General features: G+C 46.8%; 1 protein-coding gene across 1 annotated transcript in view; it reads left to right on the top strand.

The window, feature by feature from the left end:
* Nucleotides 1–22,084, top strand: part of LOC101804044 (uncharacterized) — a 40,282-nt gene that overhangs the window by 6,397 nt on the left and 11,801 nt on the right. Inside the window, exons 12-47 of the mRNA XM_072027710.1 lie at nt 342–446; nt 536–680; nt 794–1,008; nt 1,092–1,191; nt 1,937–2,103; nt 3,126–3,359; nt 3,781–3,878; nt 4,125–4,302; nt 4,595–4,822; nt 5,032–5,124; nt 5,282–5,455; nt 6,251–6,406; nt 6,833–6,953; nt 7,376–7,590; nt 7,882–8,133; nt 8,214–8,405; nt 10,166–10,315; nt 10,459–10,562; nt 11,058–11,275; nt 12,737–12,957; nt 13,147–13,293; nt 13,942–14,106; nt 14,339–14,490; nt 14,716–14,884; nt 15,127–15,235; nt 15,738–15,883; nt 16,251–16,376; nt 16,555–16,734; nt 16,912–17,136; nt 17,436–17,562; nt 17,679–17,878; nt 18,495–18,707; nt 19,532–19,677; nt 20,223–20,350; nt 21,196–21,328; nt 21,639–21,771. Coding sequence (XP_071883811.1) covers nt 342–446; nt 536–680; nt 794–1,008; nt 1,092–1,191; nt 1,937–2,103; nt 3,126–3,359; nt 3,781–3,878; nt 4,125–4,302; nt 4,595–4,822; nt 5,032–5,124; nt 5,282–5,455; nt 6,251–6,406; nt 6,833–6,953; nt 7,376–7,590; nt 7,882–8,133; nt 8,214–8,405; nt 10,166–10,315; nt 10,459–10,562; nt 11,058–11,275; nt 12,737–12,957; nt 13,147–13,293; nt 13,942–14,106; nt 14,339–14,490; nt 14,716–14,884; nt 15,127–15,235; nt 15,738–15,883; nt 16,251–16,376; nt 16,555–16,734; nt 16,912–17,136; nt 17,436–17,562; nt 17,679–17,878; nt 18,495–18,707; nt 19,532–19,677; nt 20,223–20,350; nt 21,196–21,328; nt 21,639–21,771 — 5,865 coding nt within the window. The remainder of the gene's footprint in view (nt 1–341; nt 447–535; nt 681–793; nt 1,009–1,091; nt 1,192–1,936; nt 2,104–3,125; nt 3,360–3,780; nt 3,879–4,124; nt 4,303–4,594; nt 4,823–5,031; nt 5,125–5,281; nt 5,456–6,250; nt 6,407–6,832; nt 6,954–7,375; nt 7,591–7,881; nt 8,134–8,213; nt 8,406–10,165; nt 10,316–10,458; nt 10,563–11,057; nt 11,276–12,736; nt 12,958–13,146; nt 13,294–13,941; nt 14,107–14,338; nt 14,491–14,715; nt 14,885–15,126; nt 15,236–15,737; nt 15,884–16,250; nt 16,377–16,554; nt 16,735–16,911; nt 17,137–17,435; nt 17,563–17,678; nt 17,879–18,494; nt 18,708–19,531; nt 19,678–20,222; nt 20,351–21,195; nt 21,329–21,638; nt 21,772–22,084) is intronic.

Raw genomic sequence — 22,084 nt, 5'->3', positions numbered from 1 at the left:
GACTTCAGGCTTCATGTAAGGATGGTTTGAATATGTGCCTAAGGAGAAATGTGTGTTTAAGGACCTGCACAGTCATGGAGGCACTGCTTGCAAGGTCTGAGCTAAGCAGGATGCTTCCCTATTTAGGAGCTGTCAGCTTGTCATCTGCTACCAGTTCTCCACTCCCCTACTGTTACAAGCAACTTCTCCACTTGATGGCCATCATTTATTTCTAGACCAGCGCTGGCTCTACACCACGCTATAGCAAATGATTGTATTTCAGTATGTATGCTGAAACCTCTATCTTTGTGCCTATTTTTTAATACAGTTGTGTGCTTTTTGTATGTTGTTCCATTTTATAGGAGACTGTGCTGAGGGATTCTGGTGCAAAAGTGGTGCCCGAGTAAGAAATCCTCAAGATGGAGAATCAGGACTTCCTTGTCCACCTGGTCATTATTGTCCAGAAGGTAGGATGCTTTGCTAAAGCACATTTTTTCTTATTTCATGTAAAGCACGAGGTGGCATTTCCTCCCTCTGGTGTCATTCATTTTGCCAGGTGCACCACTTCCCCTAGAGTGCCCTCCTGGCACTTGGTGTGGCAGTGAAGGCAGCAGCAGTTTGCAGCAATGCCTGCCTTGCCCTGGGGGATACTACTGCAATAGCTCTGGACAGAGGGCTCCCACAGGACCCTGCAGCCCAGGGTAAGAGAAGATTGAACACATTTATGTACTCTTTATAAGGAAAGGTGTTCTCCAAGTGGTCTTCTTCACCATTTTGATATAATGACAGTATGCTCCTGTACTCACTGCTGCAGGTATTACTGTGTCACCAGAGCCCAGACCCCAGCACCCACAGACGGCCTCTCAGGAGCTCCATGTCCAGTCAATCACTTTTGTCCTCTTGGATCCAGGAGTCCAGCACCATGTCCTGCTGGCTCCTACATGCCACAGACCCATGGAGAGAAGTGCCATGCTTGCCCAGAGGGTGAATACTGTGCCCCTGGGGAGAAGCCAGAGCCATGTCCCCAGGGTGAGTTAGGATTCCCCTTACACGCCTGGTTTGCTGTAGATTTTCTGAAGACTGCTAATGCTGACCTGCTCTTTCTTTTCCAGGGCACTTCTGTCCCAAGGGCACAGCTCTTCCAGTGGCTTGTCCAGCAGGGTCATATAACCCCTCACAAAGGCAATCCAGCTGCCTCCCCTGTCCTGAAGGGTAAGAGTGAGACCGTGACCTGAGTGTTGCATGTATGAATAAAGGACTGTGGTAAATAATGGTTTATCACACCACCTTGGAGCGCTGTGCAGTGGAAAAATGACTGACCTTACCACTGGAAAGCACTTAGATCTGACAGGAAGCAGGACAACTATTGAATGCTGTTAACAACACTAGAAAATTGATTGTGGCACCAGGCAAAGTCCTAAACCCAGGTACAACTACTGTGGAAGAGGATTTAGATCAGAAGTCTATTTAAAGCAAGGGAACTATTGGCACCATAAACCTCTTTCATGTCTGAAGTAATAAATGGTTCCCCTGGCAACAGGCTGGCATAGCTGTGATACAGGGGAAGAAGGTTTTGTGTATCACCTGATGCTGGCGTTCCCTTAGGGGATTCGTCTCCAATTACTAACTGGATTTGACCTTGATTAACTTTTACAAGTTGATGATTCGCAGCCTAGATGTGTTATGACTCAAGTTAAGAAAATTACGTCTCTGTGGCTTTTGCAATTATGCCATCAATTTGGCATACGAGGAAACAACTAAGAAAGTGGCAATATACCTAAGTAGGATTCTTTTGCGGTCAGTACAGCGCAGTGCAGCAGCCATATTAGGCTAGCTTCTGCTGCCATTAACTCATTATTCAGGTGTTTGTGGATAGAATAGTGTTAGAAATTCCTCCTCCTCCCTGCTTTTTTTAATTGGACCTTCCTTTTTATTTTTTTTTGCCTTTTTGGACTAGGTTCTTCTGCCCCAAAAATTCCTCTTCATTTTTGGAGAATGAGTGTTCAGCTGGCCACTACTGCCCTACCGGTACTGCTGCTGCCACTCAGTTTCCATGTCCCCAGGGAACTTACAACCCACAAAATGGAAGCAGCCTCCTGTCTCACTGTACCCCCTGTGACCCAGGTAAACGGCGTGTAAACATATCTCAGGGTAGGACAACTTATGAAAATTTATTTTGTATGTTCTTGAGCTTCACTGGTAGCATTTTCATGGTTCAGTGGATGAATGACAGGCTACAGTGTCTCACACACAGTGTGTTATGTGGAAATGAAGACAGAGAAATATTCAGCTGCCTGTTGATCCTTAGGGGTTCTAAAGGCATATATTGAACTGGAGTTGGAAACACTCCGCAATTGTCTTGCTCCTTTCCTTGGTATGACTGGAGTCAAGCACTTCAAAGAACAAGCGGAAAATGAGTTACTCCTTGAATCTAAAATGTACCTTAAAGAGATGTTATATGGAAAAATGTGGGAGAAAAGTACTTGTCCAGGAGATTGTCATCTCCATGTTCCCACAGGTACCTTATGTAATGCTTTCTAAACTTAAATAAGGTTTGTCTGTGGAAAAGAAATTTCGAAGACAACATTTCACACTGTGCAGATGTACTCAAGTGAGATAAAAACCAGAAGCAATATGGCCACAACATCATGCCCTGTTAAGAATTAGCTTAAATTACCTTGGGCAAAAGATCTTACAAATTGATTATACTGTCTGCAGCCTTTGAGACAATATTTGTATGCAGCACTGCATTGTTCAATGCAAATATGATTTTAGCATGAGATTTTTGCCACTTTTAAGTTGGGAATCTAGGTGAATCCCATCAGATAGGCCATCTGGTCAGGTGAAAAGAGAGAGGTCGGATTATTCTTCTAGTATAGGCATCTGATTGACAAGGAGGTGATTAATTTAGGCTGCATGCCAAACCTAGAGGTACAAAAAAAAGGAAGAAATACCCTAGTTTTCATTAAGCCTGCTGTCGCTAGACATCACCTGCTGGTTGGTTTGTTTTCCTGAAGCATGGAAATGAATACCCTTTTGCACTTCACTGTACATGTTTTCGTGTTTGTGTAGGCATGTAGCTTGTTCTCTGCAGCAGCTTTCTGATATTTTCTGCCAGTACTGATGCCAGTGCGTTGCTTTCTCAGGGCACTACTGTGCACTGCTGGGGCAGTCACACGTTACAGGAGCCTGCTGGGCTGGGTTCTACTGCAGTGGAGGTGCTTCTAGTCCAACACCTGTGGATGGTCTCCTGGGGAACACATGCCCCAAGGGAGCTTACTGCCCTGCGGGCACTGCCTTTCCACAGCCATGTCCTCCTGGTTACTACAGCAACTCAACTGGGAATACTGGGATCGAGGACTGTCTCCTGTGCGATGCAGGTACAATACTGAAAGCACTAACGAGGTTCCAGCATTTCTAGGGCTCCTGAGAAGCTTTGTGATTGTAGAGCAGGTAATCATGAACAACAGTTGTCTCAGTGAGAGATGTTAAGTAGAGTATAGAAAGGCTGAATCTGCCACTTTACTATGTAAGAGGATACTCGCAGTGAGGTGCAAAATTCTCCTATGATCTTCATTTTCCACTCTTTCTCTACGTGCTGTCATCTCTGAGACGATGCAGAGTGCAGTTTGTTCAGGCATGTAAGCTCTGAACTGCAGCTGTTCTCAGTGAAAGCATCTTCAGAATAGAAGTGGGTGACATCAAACATGATGGCTGAGTGATTGTTTCCTAGTTACATACTTGCTGTTGTCTCTCTTGCCTGGCCAATGTCATTATGGTGCTTTTGGGTCCCTTTTTCAGGGTATTTCTGCAATGGGACTGGACTTTTATCTCCAACTGGATTATGTGAAGCTGGATTCTACTGTAGTGGAGGAGCCATTTCTCCTAAACCTCCCAGGGTAAGCTGTGCTCGTGAAAGGAAAAAGTGGTGCCAGTTTCTAAATGGGTAGCCCAGTGAGATTTGTTGTGTGCAAAATTCTGATCCCTTGTCTTGGAAAAGGGTAAGTGTGCAGCCATAAAGACTAAGCGATGAATGCAGACCTTCACACTATTTGAATCTGACATAGTTATTTTGCAAAGCTGTCCTCTGAGTTTGTAAATGGTATGGAAAGATTTTTTGTGACAACGGCATTTTTTCTTCAAAGATAACAATCAGTGGAGGACCGTGTCCACCTGGACATTACTGCATGGTGGGGAGCAGCAGAGCCCAGCCTTGCCCTGCAGGGAGTTATAACCCATCCTGGAGTATGGCACAATGTTTGGAGTGCCCGGAAGGTTTTTACTGTAAGACTGCTTCCACAAACTACACAGATTGCCCTGCAGGTGAGAGAGTTTTGGCAGTAGACGTTTATAACATACTTGGAGATGTTATTAAAAAACTGGTTGCTGTTAAAACTATTGCTAATCCTCAGCACCGATCAGCTTCATTTTATGGTGCTGATGTGATGAAGGAGTCACCCACTTGTGATAAAGTGCAAGATGGGCCCACCATCATAGCTTGGTTTCAGTCCTTCTCAGAAAGAGATGGAGAAAGCTGCGTGTACAAGCTGGGGGACCTTTCCAGGCTATTAACAGCATCTGTCAAACTTTATGAAATCCTTCTTTTCTTTCCTAGGTCACTACTGCCCCAGGAATACAGAATTTGCCTCGCAGTACCCTTGTCCTCCTGGAACCTACAGCGAAGCTTTAAATATCTGGGATGCTTCCAAGTGCCAGCTGTGTCCTCCTGGAAGGGTCTGTTCCAAACCAGGCCTACAGAGACCAGATGGACTGTGCGCACCTGGATGGTTTTGTCCACCTGGATCCATGTCAAGCAAACCGGTGTTTCCTGGAAATCACTCTGGTACGAAGGGGATTGATCAAGTGTGATGATGATTATTGAGGTGGTGTTACTACAGAGTCACTTAAAGAATCCGCCCATCTGAGGATGTCTTGCTTTCTCTTGTTAGTTTCCTTAATTCTGTGCTCTAGTTCTGTTCTTCCTGGTCTCTTTAAATGAGATAGAACACTTGCAATTTTTGTTTCAGCTCAATCTGTTCTTTCTATTAGCAGGCATGGCAGCTCCAGCTTCTAGATCTTTTGGGCAGTGCCAAGCAGGAACCTTTTGTCCTACTGGTTCATACCTTCCTATTCCCTGCCCACCAGGTAGGAGAAGCACCCTTGTCCCCCCCTGCACAGGTTTTGTATATTTATTTATTTATTGTACATACTCGCTCCCCTTTTGCCAAAACCACTAGGCAATCCTGGTCTTGTGATACTAGTATTTCATTTCTGGTGTCTCTCAAATTGCCTCCTGCTTCAGGTTTGTACTGTGCAACTGCAGAGCTTGCAGCTCCATCAGGTCCCTGTGAGGCTGGCTTCTACTGCACAGGGGGCTCCATGCTCCCAAACCCTATGGGTGGTGCAGTGGGGAACATCTGTCCTCGAGGTCACTTCTGTCCTGCAGGAAGCTCCTCTCCATCTCCGTGTCCCCCAGGTAGGTTTGCCAGCAGCTGCTGCATACCAGCATTTTTCTTCCCGGTGCTTGGTGAGCTGCTGAGCTCATCTGAGGCTTTGCCATTGTTTTGCAGCCCCTTGTTATTTTGCACTGAAGCATGCCTTTATGTTGCCCAAGGGGCAGCTGCTGTCAGCACGAGAGCTTAGCCTCTAATCCGGTGCTGTTGTATTGGAAGCATCAGCCCTAAATGTGCATTCAGACAGTAATTACACAACAGCCTCAGCCTGTGGCCTTATGTGCTGCTGTGCAACGGTGGGGGGGAAGCTCATTCCTGAGCCATCCTGAAGGAAAGGTCACAGCCACGGTGAGCAGAGCACATGTAAGTCTCTGCTGCTCTCCCTGCACGGTGAGAGCTGTCCTCCAACATCACCTTTAATGAGACTGCCAATTAAATTGAATGAGAAAGACTTAGATGCTTGTTTCTTCCTTGGTTAAATCTACAGTTATATTAAGCAAGTGACTGTTCTGCTGTGCCTGGACCAGAAATAAATGGGAGTTGACCTCAGCCAGCACCCATGACCAACCTCTCACAGCCTTTTCTCATAGGAACACTGCCATCTACCTACAGCTGTACACCGTTGCCTTGTCTCTTATGGGAGTGCAGGATGATTAGATTTCCTTCCTAGCCAGCATCTTTTTGGCATCTTACATGAGAGGTGGCTGGGGCTAGTGTAGCTGGAAAGCTGATGCATGAAGAACCTTTACTTCTCTCCATAGCCACTTCCAGCAGGGCTGAGGATGAATGGACAATGTGCTTTTGGTGTCTATTTTCAGGCTCCTTCTTGGCTTATCGCGGTGGTCAGGCAGCACAGGATTGCCAGGCCTGTTTGCCAGGGTGGTTCTGTTCTCAGCGTGGTCAGAGCTCCCCAGAGGGCTTGTGTAAAGAGGGATGGTTTTGCCCAGAGGGCTCTGTATCTGGTCAGCACTCAGGTAGGAATCTTTGGGGGCATTCTTTACCTAAAGGAGTTGTGATGGCAAGATTTTAAAATCTACCTCTGCTTAAATTTTCAAGTTACATTTAAAAATGGTTAGCTAATTAAATAATAATAAAAAAAATGTTTTCCAAAAATTCTACCCAGTAACACCGATTAAGTAGTTGGTAATTGTGCATGGGCCTTGCTGCTCAGATATGTTCAGCACGGCTTTTAACAAACCCAGGGTGGTGTTTTGGGGTAGTTTTTTTTTGGTGTGTGTTTGTTTCTTTGTTTAATCGATCGATTGATTTTTATAAAGCTTTTATCTTAAGCCTTCCAGTTTTAGATTTGTAGTGATGGTTCCTCCTATGACACTATACAGCTCTCCAGGCCATGAACAGAGCAGTTATGTTAGACATATTCCTTCTTTATTTCCTCCTAGACAATCTCTGTCCAGTGGGTCACTATTGCCCTTCTGGCAGCCCTGAGCCCATACCGTGTCCCTCTGGGAAATATCAGGACCAGGCTGGTAAAAGCCAGTGTGAAACATGCCCAGCAGGAATGTAAGTGGAACAGATCTGCTCCTTCATCTCGATGCTTTCCTGGGGAATTAGCAGGTCTATTTCCGTCTGCCTTAGGCTGCTCTGTGTGATGCATCATTTGGTACACGTGGCTGTGCTTTTTGTTCCTGTATTTTTATCACCTTTCCTATTATTATGTCATTTTCTGTACTTGAACCCGTGTAGACAGAAGATCTGTCCTGGTAGGTGTGTCTGCTGTGAAAGAAAAAATGGCCCTGACAGGTTGCATCTCAGCTCTCTGTGTCATTTCAAGTAATTTGGCTTGTCATCTTAGACTCTCACTGTTGTGTAGAAAGGGTTTCTCAGTCCCTTAGAACAGAGGGTAAGCATGGTCTGAGGCAGTACTCAGATATTTATTTATTTATTTATTTATTTATTTATTTATTTATTTATTTATTTTTTAGGTTCTGTGCCCTAAAGGACCACCCAGACAATCTCCGAGAGAACTCCCATGGGATAATCAAACCAACGGACTGTCCAGCCGGGTATTACTGCCTCTCAGGCACAAAAGCCTACAATCAGTACCCGTGCCCAGTGGGGACCTACAGTAACGAAACTGGACTAAGAAATCAGGGAGAATGCAAACCTTGTCCCGGAGGCACCTTTTGTTCCAGTGCAGGTAGGGATCACGTGTGGATTAAATACAGTCCTGGCTGTGTTGTACCTAGGAGAGTTAAAAAGTTCCACTGATGAATGAACTTTCCTTCTGTCTGCAGTTTGTATGACTTTCAAGTAGTGTTTTCAATCAGTTTTGTTAGAAAATACGGAGACTGTAGATCTAGCTCTTAAATAACAGAGGTGCTCACAGATAGCAGACTCTGAGTGATGAGGCTTGCCTGGTTTCTTTAGTCCAGAAGCTGTGAATTAGGCAATGCACTGACTTATTTGATCTTGTGTTTCTTCTGTTTAGGACTCACATCCCCAAGCGGTACTTGTTTGCCTGGGTATTACTGCACCTCAGAGGCACGGGTACCAAACCCAGTCAGTGATGAGACTGGGGGCCTTTGTCCAGCAGGCCATTACTGCCCACCGGGCAGCAGCAAGCCAGAGCCGTGTCCCACTGGCACGTTTCTGCCTCTGTCTGGTATGGTTTACCCTAACGCCTGCCTGCCCTGCCCTGGGGGGAAGTTCTGCCGAGGAGAGGGCCTGACCAGTGTTTCTGGTGTGTATCACGTGCATCTAACATCTTTTTGGTTTTAGTATTATGCTTAACCCTAATGCTGAATCTTTGCTTTCTTGCAGGATTGTGTTATGCTGGCTATTTCTGTGATGCTGGATCTACGCAGCCGGATCATAAGCAGTGCCCCCCTGGCTCCTACTGTCCTGAAGGCTCCGAATCCCCAGTCCCTTGCAGCCCCGGGCACTTCAACGCTGACAGTGGAAAATGGCACTCAAGAGACTGCCAGCTCTGCCCTGCTGGGTATTTCTGTAGTGGTGAGTGTCTGCTGGTGTACCTGAGACCTGGGGTTACACAACGTAAAGTGAGATGAGTTAAGTACCCACTACAAGTTTATCGTTTACAATATTTTCTTAGGTTAATGAAGGTTTCTGCAGGACGTGTACCAGGTATAAATGCCCTAAACCATTTCTCTTCCAACGTTTCTGTTGGGTTCTCTGCAGCAGTCTCAGGTTACCCAGACCTTCTTTGTTCCTTCTTTATACCTTCTTTGTTCCTTGGCTCAGACACCCTTTCTAGATGCCTTATATATAGTCATCCCCTCAGGGAAAGAAAATAACCAGGCAGGCAGGTCCTTGGTACTGGCTAGCAGCCAGGGGCTCTGCTCTGAGACAGCTGCTCCTTCTCAGAGGTTCTCCCAATCTGTCTGTGCAATATGTTTATTGGAGGTCACTCTGGTAGTTTAAGTTCACCTGCCCCTTCCATGAGGCAAAGAGGCTTTTCCTTTTTCAGGTAGGAAACAGAAGCGATAGAGAGGAAATGGCTTGACCGAGCTTACACAAGTTTATAGCAGAGCTGGAACCACAACTGAGATTTGCAAAATTAAGATTGAGCATTTTAACTGGAAGCCCATGTTTCCTGCAGGCATATAATTTCCTGCAGGCATATAAATCAGAATTGACTTTCCTGTCTGCTAAGATGTTCTTTGTCTGAGGCTGAACTTCAGAGAATTCTTGCTTTCTGATGCCTGTTAAGGGTGTATGCTGAAGGAGCTTGTTCTCTCAAGAGATGAAGGTTTCCTGTTGTCTTCGATCAGTAAAGGATGGTTAAAGACTTTGCTTTTCTGGTTGTAGGACTGGGAAAAATCACTTCCAAACAACCGTGTTCTGTGGGCTGATACTGTCCACCTGGCTATTAATCCCATTCCCTACTGCTGCCTATGTGACTTTTATTGCCCCCCCACATCTGCCTTTCCTGTGCCATGCGGCAACAGGATCTACCAGTTACAGGAGAGAGGAAGGACTTGCACAAACTCTGCCTGTGAACAGCCTAACAAATGCGAGGGAGCTGTGTGTTGTGATAAAAAGGGATCCCATGTCACTAAGGGCCGAGTCTTTCTGTGAGACTTAGTGGGACAAAAAGGATTTTGAGTGCTGTAGCTTCCTTACTTCTGTTAAGGTTCTGCTAAGTGTTACGTGGATTGGACTGGGCAGGCAGATGCATCAGATTCTGCCAAGGACGGAAGCCAAAACAGATTTCTAAGACTCTGAGGCTGTCGTTGAAAGAGTAAGCTGAAGCCAAATCCTTCTCTCTGCGGGGAGAGAAACTCAGTGCCCAGGAAAATACAATGAAGCTATTCCTGTCTGGCAGCTCAAGCATGCAACAAGGAACACAAGAAATATAACTGCATGGGCATGGTTCTACCCCCTGGATGGGATTACTCTAATAAAACTTAAGACCGCTCCTTTGTAGACATCTGAATCTGAGCTAGATTTTTGTCCTCCCTCTGTAGTCAGTGGAAAGAAAGAGGCACATCTGGGGTGCAATTCATCCTTCTTATTTTAGATGTCTGCCTTAGGGTGAGATGAATCGCACTTGAAGCGCAGTTCCTCTGTAAGTGCTGTTTCTCTCCAATTACCGCAACAGGAATCTGAACAACTGCATCAGAATACACATGATGAATCCCATGTCCTGTACTAAGATAGGAGGAGGAAGACTGAATATGTTGATAGAGAATGACATTGCCTGTCATGTCTAGTAATATTTCCTGAGCAAGATGCTCTCCTTTGTGTCGTAGGTTCTGGAGCACATACTCCTGAGCTGTGCCCTGCTGGGTACTTCTGTCTGCCAGGTACCAACTTCAGTGCACAGCATCCGTGTCCGAAGGGAACTTTTGGCCCCAGGGCTGGTGCCACTAGCAGCTCTGACTGTGAGCCCTGCCCAGCAGGTAAGCAGGGACGTGGCAAGAGAAACTCAGGGGAATACATGGAATAGTTCAGGAAATTGTGTCTTCTCCCTTCATGTTACTGACTCCTCCACCAGTCTTCTGTGCAGGCCATCTCATGGAGATTGCTTTTCTGTTCATTTTAGGCATGTATTGCTCAGCACCAGGTCTGTCCCAGCCTTCTGGATTTTGCTACTCAGGTTATCACTGTGCCAGCGGAGCCACCAGCCCAGCGCCCTTCAAACACAGGGTGAGTGAGTGCTGGGCAGCAGCACAGTAAGCCTAGCTTCCTGGGGACAAGGACTGGACTGTCACAATCTTATAGCTTCTAGTGTAATGTTTTCCAAGTATTACTGCTCTCTATAGAGTTACTCTTGCCTGCTACTGCTGCCCTTGAGAGCTCCCCAGGTCGCCTAATGTTCTGCTCTTATCATCTGCTGGAACATGGAGCTGCCTGCTAACAACTTCTGGCCAGATCTCCATTTCTGTAGATTGTACTGCAGTGTGCAAAGGTCTCTTCCAAACGATGGCATCAGTGATCAGATAGCCATGGCTCAGCAGCCAACACTTCCAGTGACCTTTTTATGCCAGCTGTGTCTTCATGAAGTTTCAGTGGCAGAAATCTTGCAAGACTCAGCTCATACATAACCTTTCCAGAACCTATCTCTGTAGTATTTGGTGCCAATTTTAGTTTCAATAATATTTTTCCTTTCTTTCTCTGTTTTCTCTTTTTTTTCTTACACAGGTAGAATCTGCTGGCCTAAGTGTGCCTGGTAATGACATCTGTCCTGTCGGGCATTTCTGCCCCAGTGGTACAGGGTATCCCCTGCCCTGTCCTCCTGGATCCTTCTCTGCTGTCCCAGGCCTGGAGGCAGAAGAGCAGTGCCAGCCCTGCCCAGCAGGACGGTATTGCAGTGGGGCAGGATTGTTTGATCTGGCTCAGACGTCGCTGTGTAATGCAGGGTGCGGTGAGAAAGTCACTTGTTAGTGGGAAAATGCAGCTGATGGCATTACTGTAGGATAAAGCAGTCTCTTGTGTGCAAATATTTATACTCAAGATTAATTAACTGCAAAGACTTTGTTTTTAACCCTCCAGGTTGGCCATACAGCATCTGCTTGTGATCTCACTGAATGGCCTCAAAGCTATTCCTTCTCCCTCTACGTTTGCCTCACATTCTGTCCCAGCCTTATACATGGTCTTTTACTGTTTTTCCCATAGGTTCAGTTTATTACAAACCCATTATTTAGCCTCAAAATTACACTTGGTGAGCATTTGAGCTGGGCATCCTTTTCCCTGTTCTGTGTTTTATCTCCTTTCCCACGAGGTGGTGCAATAACCACTGGCAAGCCAGCAGTCCTGGCCTGCGTAAGGCAAGCAGAAAAGTGCTGTTAGCATTTGTCCATCTCACCAGTACGCCTTGGAGCAGGAGGCTGCAGAAGCTCGGTTCATTTAATCTGCGAAAGAGCAGCTTAGAAGTGATTTCAGCGTGGTGTAACAGGATTTAGTAGGGAAAGATTTGTGATAGCAGACAGCCCTTCGATCTACTAGAGAAAATCATAACGCAGTTTTAATCTGGCTAGAAGCTGAAACTAAACTCAGATTAGAAGTAACTTCCTAAAGTTAAAGGGCTACATTTGGAAGAACTGAAATAATAGTCACAGGACCAAACTTCCTGGGAAAAAGAGGTGTTTACCACATCCTGGTTAAATGTTAAACCTTCATAGGAATTCCTTTAACTTCAGGAAGAAGTGGGTCTTGCTTGTGGGGAAACAGATGACAGGCAGCTCTGCTGTTCTGCTTAACGCTGTTCCTTTTACACTCAGTCATTGTCTTAAGGGCTAGGAATTGTTTCTTCTTTAGAAACTGCATCTGCAGCATACAGTAGGACCATGGCTCTCATTTTCTTGTAGCTTAGCTTCTGGAAGCCATAATATTTTTTAAATATTTCCTCATCTTTACTTATTGTGAGTATGTGGCAGAGGAGTGGTAAAGGGAAGAGTCAATGCAGAAATAGATGACATCAAGGCAGAGACCTACAAGAAGATCAAAGATAAAAGGAGACAAAGGAAAAACAGTGCGAACTGAATACTTGGGCCCTGTGTTTTGAAATAAAATAGAAACCTTAATTGTTAAAGTCTTTTTCTTCCAGAATGAGAAGACTTTCCAGACAGCTTAGAAAGAAAACCAAAACCAACCAACCAAACAAAACCTTTTTACTAGGCTTTTCAGGTGGGCAGTAAATTACAGCTGCAGGGTTGGGGTAGGGGAGGAACAGTTGTTAGCCAAACTGAAATAAAATGTATTTTTAAAGGGATGTTTCTTAGCATTGCAGACCCTTGGATTTTGGTTAGTGCCTCCCACAGCTGTGATCTATGAGCAGGGCTGTGAGCCTGGTGTTTCAGGACTGAATTCTCTCCTTGTAGGTACGTTTGCCTGGAAGGAAGCTCTGCTCCCTGCCCTTCGGATGGGGTTCATGGATACAGATGTCCCAGTGGCTTCTACTGTCCTGCTGGCACTGGGGTAGAGCTGCCCTGTGAGCCTGGCTCGTTCAGCCCTATGCCTGGGGCGAGTGTCTGCCTCCCCTGCCCAGCTGGGATGGCCTGCAGCAGTGCTGCCACCGTGGAGCCACTCAGCTGCCCCAGAGGTAAGCAGCACACGAGTGCAGCAAAACCCTTCTCATGCAATCAGAACAATCACACACACCTCTTTCTGCCTGCCCATAGCAGTGGTTCACCCCAGGGAATGCCATATTTGCCAATAACCAGAGCAAGGTCAGCATTCCCACTTGCTCCTTTCTTTTCTGAGCAGTTTTCATTCACCTCTCCATGCACAGGTTACTATTGTCCAGCGGGGACTGCTGCTCCCCTGCCCTGCCCCGAGGGGACACTGAACGCCTTGGAGGGGGCCCTGGCCCTCGCTGCCTGTAAGCTGTGTCCTGTGGGGAGGTACTGCAGAGGAGATGCTAACTGGGAACCTGATGGTGAGTCTGATTAATAGCACCAGGGGGGTCACAGATTCAGGGCTGAAGGAATCCAGGGAAGTAGAAATCATATCTCAGAGAATAGAGGTAGTAGTGGAGGGTGCTCTCATATCCTGCCTGTTCCTATCAGGCATTTCTCTGTTTCATTCTTTTAATTGAGCATTTGTTCTGGGTGTTCGGTCTCCTCCTGCATTACTTTCCTTACTGTCCCTCAGTTTTTCTCTGCTTTCCCTCTTTCCTTGTTTGTAATGTTTTTACAGGTCTCCCTTCTGTCCTAAATACCACTCCTCCCTCCCCCACCACTTTCTTGTTTGTTGTCACTGGGCCAAAATGCAAAGGTGGGACACACGAAGAGAAGAAAGGCAGAACTCTTTTCACAGGAAACAAAATCTGAGGAAGAAGTTAGAGAATTTAGATAATAAAAAAACACCAGTTGAGGTCAGTACAAGTAAAGAAAGGAAGTGATAGATGGCATAGGTGGTGGGGAAAAGAGGAGATGAAACAAAGGTGAACAGTGCAGAGCATCAGCAGCATGATTACACAGGACAACGAGGGGCTTCAACTTCTCTCCTCTGATTTATCTGCCGACTTCTGAGGTTTTGAGGATGCCACAGTGCCACAGCTACTCCCTCTGTTCTCCCATGGCAGGTCTGTGTTCAGCTGGGTACTACTGTGAGGGGGGAGCCACGGATGCTGTTCCACACGGGACTCCTGGGTTCCCCCTCAGCGGTCCCTGCCCACCTGGGCACTATTGTCCAGAGGGAACTCCCTTCCCAGTTGCCTGCCCGGTCGGGACCTTGAACAACAGCACAGGTGAGCGTGACTTCACCCCCAGGTTTCTCCTGTAGTCCACAGTGGTGGGGGACTTGGTTACAGGCAGCTGTGGTGCAGGGCTGCCCCTTGGTCACTGCAGGTTATTGATACGCTCAGCCAAGCCTGATAACGGCGATGTGTTATCCATACAAGTAATGCTTATGAAACTGATTGTCCTGGAGATGCTTCCATGTCTGCTGTCACTGATCTGGAGTTCTTCTTTCTTCCTCAGGTGGTAGCTCTCCAGAGAGCTGTGTGCCGTGCTATCCTGGGTCTTTCTGCGCTAGCCTTGGTTTAAGTTCTCCAACAGGACCTTGTACTGAGGGGTTTTACTGCCCAGCAAACTTCAGCTCCTTCAGCCCCACAGCATTCCTTTGCCCTAAGGTATGGTGAGTGATGTCTGGGCAGTGAAAGAGATGTGCCTCAGCTCTGGGCAGGAGGCATTTGTCTTCCACTGGTGGCAGACTCTCATACGTGCCTGATTGAAATGTTGATCGCATTCCCAGGGAGTGTTACCCCAGGCTTTGGTAATGCTGGGATTCACCCTTACACAGCCCCTAAGTTTGCCACCATCTCCATGACATCCTCTTCCTTCTCTGTCATTTCCAGGGTCACTTCTGCCAGTCAGGGGCAGCCCAGCCAGCACCGTGCCCTCCTGGGGAATACCAGCCAGCCAGCGGCTCTGCGTCCTGCATTCCATGCCAGAGAGGATTCTACTGCCAGGACCTGGTGGCAGGAGACCCCAGGCGCTGCCCACCTCATTCTTACTGCCCCCCAGGTACACTGAAGCTGGCACGCTGGTTATGCTGAGGACTCAAACCATTGAGTCCCCAGAGTTGTACAGGCCCCGTGTGTGTTTTCCTGTAGCGTAGGGGATGAGGAAGTGACAATCAACAAATCTGACGTAGTGCCATCTGCCTTCCTGGGCATCATTTGTTACTCATTGATGCGGTTCCAGAGTCACGTCAGATCACAGAGGTCTTCCCAATTACTTTTTTTTTTCTGTGTTCTCCCTTTCAGGCACACGGTTTCCTCAGACCTGTCCTGAAGGCACCTTTACTCCTCCAAACATGACTGGCCTCTGGAATGAGAAGGAATGCCTGCCTTGCTTACCTGGCCACTACTGCAGGTAGTGACTGTTCATCTCAATCTGGTGTTTTTGCACTTTGTCTTAAGCACTTAGGCATCCTTGTTTTTTGCTGATAAGTCAATGCTAAGTTCCTTCCAGCTTCTCTATCTTCTCTCTCTCAAAGAATTAATTATAAGCCCAGACACAGCTTTTGGGTACAGAGGTGTTGGATCTGTGAATTTGGAGAGAGATCTTGAAGCAGTCTGGCATTGCCATGATGTAATAAAGGTAAAGGAGCATCTGAAAGAGAGATGTGGGTAGTGTTTGTGAAAACAAGAAAATAGTCCGGAAAGTCATCCACAACTTCATGTAAAACAATTTGCCCACATTTGTGGAACTTGAACTCAAAAATGCTTGGCTCACTTCAGTCACCTACATGTTTTTTTAAGTGGAAAAAATGGATCTATTTTTTCGCTCTTATCAGCGTAACAACTTCTCTATTTACGTACCAAGTCATTATCAGCAGGTCTTACATAAATTCATCCTGTTCTCTCTGCTCCAGGCATGGGCAGCTGGAGGGCAAGTGTGCTGCTGGCTACTTCTGCCTCGCTGGGAGCTCGCAGTCTGCTCCACAGGGCCCTGGCTTTTCCTGGCGCTTTCTGTCTGGATGCCGCTGGGGCCAGGTGTGTGCTGGGCTGTGTCCTGCAGGTAAGGGAGACTCTCAGAAGTGTATAAATTGTAGAATAGTGAGTTTTTTCTATTTCTAACTGGGGAGCATCTATTACCTTGCATGATAATTGCTTAGAAGTTGTCATCGCTCATCAGCGTCCTCTGCTCTTACGTCGTTTGAACAAAGAGTTGTTCCTGGCCAAATATGCCACCTTGAATTTGTGGTGCTAAGCTGCCAGTCCAGAAGAGTCTGAAGGCTGTTGAATTGGCTCTCTATAGGCACAGAATCCTAACAGTTGTGTGATAGTCATCCTACAACAACAGGAGACTCTTGCTGAATCCTTTTTTTTTGCCGTTGGAGGGCTTCTGTATTTCACCTTCCTCTCTTTCCCATCTATTTCTATAGGTTTCTATTGCCTGGAGGGCTCTGAGGTGCCCACACCATGTCCTTCCAATACTATCAGAGATGTTCCAGGGGCTGGGCGGAAAGAAGACTGCCTGCCCTGTCCACCCGGCCGCTGGTGCAAAGCAGGTGGGACTTGGGGGAATGATGAGGGGGAGGGAATGAGAGTTGCTTTTCACGAGAGCTGTACGTATCCCTGAATCTGGTCAGGCTAGCTTTGGTATCAGATACTGTGCTGTGGGACAGTCCTTTACAGTCAATTACAGTGAAAGGATGGCTCCTTAAAGCTTGGTTTTCTGTTTGTTAGGGGACTCAGAGGCTTATCCATGTCCCTCAGGACACTATTGCCTTGGAGGTAATGTCAGTGACCAAAGCAGTCTCCTGGCACCTCAGAAATGCCCTCCGCACACTTACCGCAAACACCCTGGAGCTCAGAGTGTGGCAGATTGCCAGCCGTGTCCTCCGGGCTATCACTGCCCTTTATCAGGTAAGTGCCAGATGAAAGCCCACCCACTCCCACCACTGGAGCTGATTACAAAACTCCCCAAGACGAGATAGGGAAGGGGAGAGGTTAGTTCATGTTCACAGTGAGCTTAGAGCTCTTCTCTAAAACACCTCCCGGCCATTCAGCCTCCTTTTCTTCATTCTTTTCTCTTCCCAACAGGTCTGACCAGGTTTGAGGATTATCCATGCCCCCTGGGATACTGGTGCCCTGGTAAAGGGGACGCTTTCCTTTGTCCACCTGGTACTTCCAGGAGCCAGCCTGGTGCAAAATCACTGGAAGAGTGCGATCCCTGCTCACCTGGATACTATTGCCCAGACCCAGCACACACAGGGCTACCTAACAGCCAAGGAGTACCTTGTAAACCTGGATTTGAATGCCCAGCAGGTGATATAACCATGCATCTTGGTTTTCTTTATTTCCGTCTTTTTCTGAGTCCAGATAGGTGAGCAGTGCGCAGCGGGCATAAGTAATCCAGGGCTAGATACTCAGGTGTGTTAGCATCTCAAGCTAAATGACTAATTGGTTTCCAGAGGATCTCTGTCCTTTTGTAAGCAATAGAAACAGTAGAGTTTTTATGGATAGTAACACTTAATAAAGCTCCATTGCTCACTGTCTTGCCAACACATGCCCTTCTGTTCTGGGAATGTCACATAAATCAGTCACTGGTTCCCCTTTTTCCCCAGGTTCAGTGAATCCAAAGCCTTGCAGGCCTGGCTCATACTGTGGTGCTCACACAGCCATGCCTTCCATGTGCCCTGCTGGATATTACTGTCCTGAAGGCTCATCAACCTACAATAGCCCTGAGCAGCTGTAAGTACTTCATGCGTTTGGTGGAGCCAGCTTTAAGTTTTTTTTTTTTTGAGTCCAGAAATCAGAACATTTTCAGAGAATTTTCTCCTCTCTTCCTGCCTTGTTTTGCTTTCCAGGTGTGTGTTTCCCTACTACTGCCCCCCAGGCAGTGCCCATCCACTGCCTTGTGAAGGAGGATTCATGGCCCTCAGCTTGCCTGGTCCAAGGGATTCATCTGAGAAATTCTGCAGAATCTGTGACGCAGGCAGCTATCGTAATGTCTCTGCCAGCGCTGCCCCCTGTCAGCCCTGCCCAGCAGGCTTCATCTGCCCACAAGGTAAATGGGGCTGCTAAGAAGTAGTACAAGTAGTTTGAATTGTAAGTAGAAAGCTCTAAGTTTTGTATGGGCAAAGCTCTTGATCCTCTACAGTTTTACATCCCTGGTGTGGGTGGAGGGGATGATCTTTTTCCTCCAATTCTGTGACTCAGCTGCGAGACCAGGAATTAAGATATTATCAGAAGTGTGAACCTAGGTGTTCAAGCCTTGCGGTGTGACAGCCAGTGCTGCATGGATCCTTCTGGGTAGGAGGAATAGCTTTACAAGCTCTTTGAGGTCTCTACTGGTTGGAATCCTCTGTTAAGTTCAGTGATGTGCTAGCTCATGCTGTAAAGCGTGGAGGAGAAAATGCCTACCCACTGTGGCCACTGGATTTGTCCAAAGAACTGGAACAAACAAGTCAAGACATTGAAATATAAATAGATTAAATTGGAAAATGTTGAATGGTGTTTAATTTTACGTGTCCGTATGTGTTTTTATGTATTTGCATGTAACATATAAAGGTGCATGTTTATGTGTAACTGGAACAAATAAGGGAGGTTCCGTCTGTCTTTTAACACTTGCTCAGTTCTGTAAGCAGTGTCTGTATCTGAGATAACCCCACTGCTTTTTCTAGGCAGTGAAAGTTACCACGACAAGTCTTGTCCCAGTGGCTACTACTGCCCTCCCCTGGCATCTGCCCCCCTTCCCTGTCCGCCAGGGACCCATGGGAGCAACAACTTTGCAAAGCAAATAGAGGATTGTCAGCCCTGTCCTGCTGGCACCTTCAACCACCTTCCTGCTCAGGCTGCCTGTTTTCCCTGCGGCAGCTCTTCTTCGTCACAGCCTGGTGAGTTGCTGTTCGTGAGTGAAACTTTCCCTGCAGCTGAGAGAAAATCTAATAAGAAAATCGCCCAGAAAAGTGATCCCTCGATGTGGTTTCCCCATGGACTGCAAGACACGGGTTCCTCATGATGCTGTGTGCGCTAACAATGCCCAGCTACTCTTCCTGTCCCACCTGGAAGGAGGATTGACTTTTTAAAGCTTTCTTTTGTCCCTTATCTTCTATTAGCCAAGTGGTTTTGATCTCATCTCCTTCAAAGGAAGGAATAGATGAGCAGCCCTACTAATTTGTGCTCTATCATTGCTTTGAAAGCAGTGGAGTACTTTTGCCTTTGCAGAGCTTGCAGTAAGTGTAGTTGTGGTTTTGAGCCAAAATTGGGCACTATGGCCACGTCTAACTGGGACCGTAATAAAGCAGGAAAAGACTGAAAAAGCATAGGGGAGGAAGCTAAGTACAGTAGAGAATGCATATCCTTTACTCCATGTGTTGTGCAGTATTCTTCCAGCATTTCAAGCCAAGTGGTTTTGGGAGTCTTGAGGCACAGATAAACTGCAGGCAGGAGCTCAGCAGCCTTGGCTGAGTCCTTATCCTGTCTGGTGGCTTAACCTACACGTTAACTGGTGGAAGGGGATGAGGACAGGTTGGCTCCTGTAGGCTTTCCTGTTGGCTTAGCTCTGCCATGCTAAAGGGACAGCAAACTCCAGGTGCGACTAAAACACCTGATTTAGCCAGAGTATTCAGCACAGAAACTGCTCCTTTACTGTGGGCACAGTTTTTGCAAATTATCTTCCTTACCCTGACTTCCACTTTACATCCAACCCTTCTCTAAGGTGCTACCAGCTGTACCTGCCATGGGCTGAACCGGGCTTTCCAGCAGTCCGATGCCTCCTGTATCTGCCAGGCAGGTTACGTGTACTACGATGAGCGAGGCAAGGAAAACCCTGACAGCAACAGCGATCAAGACTGCCTACCTCAGGTAAAACCTGGCTTCAAAACAGTTATTGCATGACACACGGGAGAGGGAGAGTAGCTTGATGCTTTCGGTGCTGGTTTTCAGGCTGTGGATGTGTGTGATCTGAGTTCAGCTCACTGAGCTGCTGCAGATGCAAGCAAGCACTTCAGCTGTTTTGTTCACTACCCTTGGCCCTTCCTTGTGGATCAATGGCATTTGTCTTCTCTCACAGAATCTCGCAAGGTTAAATTCATTGAGGGCTGGAGGCAAAAGATACTTGGGTGCTAGGACAACGGGGAGCAGCTAAGCACCTCAGGTGCCAGATACAGGAATTTAAGCCTCTGTATTTTCACTATGGAAACCTTCATTAGGGCTGGTTGAAGAATTTGGATGGAAAGTGAAAATGTTGTGATCTTTTTTCATGCTTTTCAAGTTGTCATTTAGCAACCCTTGTTGGATTGACATTATGTTGAAAACCAGTGATGAGCGGAAGGTTTTAGCGATGCTGCTTCTCTGTTGAAACACTAGAGCTTGTCAGGTTTCACAGGTCGGATGTCTTGTTTTTCTAGGTGGACGAGCTCTGTGCTCCTGGAGAGGTTCGTCTGGCATCTACGCGCCAGTGCGTTTTTCCCGAGAGATATGACTGCTCTCCATCCTGTGGGCCTGCAGGTGGAGAGATTAATGCAGAGCTGGGCATGTAAGTCTCAGCCTCTCATTAAGAAACACTTCACGATTAGTTCTGGCTGGCTAAGTTACTGAGCCCATGAGGTAATTCCAGGGTAGGACCTGTGGAGGTGTTTTTGAGAAACTTTCCATTGTTGGAGTTCCTTTGTGTGGAGATGCTGGCCTTCAGTCCTCGTTCATTGGCCTCACTCCTCTTCGTGTGTATTTAAAATTACCTAGTGATTTCTATGTAATTGGGTGGAAACAACAGAGTGACCACCGACGGATGATGTAAGAGTGGATAAAGCTCACATTTTCTAAGGGAGAGCTCTTCCACATATCTCAGATTAAGCCCACCTCAAGTGGATGATGATTTTATTAGAGTTACAACAGAATCAAAACCAGTTCTTATCCCCCCCTCTAATGCTGATTGAAACTAGTTCTTGTCATATGCTGCTTTTTTTTTTTTCTCTTCATGAATGAACTCCTGTATTGCAGAATCTCCTCCTGACATGCATAGCACAGAGATTTGGTGTGTTACAATTATACTCCGTGGCTTTCAACCATTTCATCAAGGCAGAAGGCTGGGGAGGGATACATGACCCTCTGCTCCAGACTGTAACTAATCCCTGGTAGAGAGGGGGCTATCCCATTTTGGCCTATCATGTGTGGTCCTTGTGCTAAGGAAGAAGCATTGAATAACAGGCACAGTACTGGTTGAGATGGACTCTGGGTTTGCTTTATCCTGTTTTCCATGACTATAGAGTAGGTCCACTCATTGTGTAGATTGTAAGATACCAGGGCTAGCCTGACCCTCAGTATTTTGTAGCTGTTTGCTTGTGGATTGTAAGTAGTCAGGACCTTTTTTCTGCTGTGCAGATGTCACTGCAAGCAGTATGTCTCAGCGGAGGAGCTCTGTGACCAGTTGTGTTTGCTGAAAGCCCCACGGATCTCCTTGAGATTTGGCATCAAGAGAGAACTGCTTCTGAGGATGAATGAGGGAGAAGTCAGGGTAAGTGTGGATCGTGTGAGAGCCTGGAGAGAGCCCTTAGAGATGACAGTTACATGAAGAGGCCCCTGGGGGCTGATGTTGCTGAAAGGTATGAAGCTGTGAGCAGACAGAAGGGAGGCTCCTTATGTCTCATGGCCCAGAATACAGATCAGGCAGGATGCTGCCTTCCTGAGAAATGGCAGTTCCAGAATTGTGGCGAAAAACCTCCCTAGAGCAGTCTGCACAGCTGAATATAAGGTGTGATCACAACCAGGGGCTGAGCCCAGGGCTGATCCTGTCAGTGATCAGTGTTCCCCTTTGCTTTTAACAGGAGGTGGCAAATGTTCTGGGCCCGGACAGCCATGTGCAGAAGAGCCAGCGGGTGCATTTGGTTCTGTTTAGCCCTGGTGGAGTGCTAGGTTTTATTGTCTCCAGCACAGATGTTTTGGATGCGTTTCTCACAGGTAAGGTTTGAGAGCTCCTCAGGGTGAACTGAGATCCCAGCCAGGCTCAGCTGTCAATTTACTTTCAAGTCTGCACAGCAAGAGGACAGCAAGTTGGCACAGAGAGGGTCTTTATTGTCAAATTAAGATTTTAGGTTGATTTTGGCCTTCCAAAATTGCGAAAAGTAAACTTCCTTTGGTGGCAAATCTGTTAGTATGTGTGCTGGCTCTCAATTCCAGTGTAATCCCGGTGCATGGTAGTGTCATTTAGAGTAGAATTTGGGCTTGTGTGCTCAAACCATCCACAGATACAAAAGAGTTCTGCATTGCCAAG

The sequence above is a fragment of the Anas platyrhynchos genome, chromosome 25 (genome assembly GCF_047663525.1).
Source record: "Anas platyrhynchos isolate ZD024472 breed Pekin duck chromosome 25, IASCAAS_PekinDuck_T2T, whole genome shotgun sequence".
Taxonomy (NCBI): Eukaryota; Metazoa; Chordata; class Aves; order Anseriformes; family Anatidae; genus Anas; species Anas platyrhynchos.
Note: the sequence above shows the minus strand (reverse complement) of the source record. Positions and strands in the feature narration are given on the sequence as shown.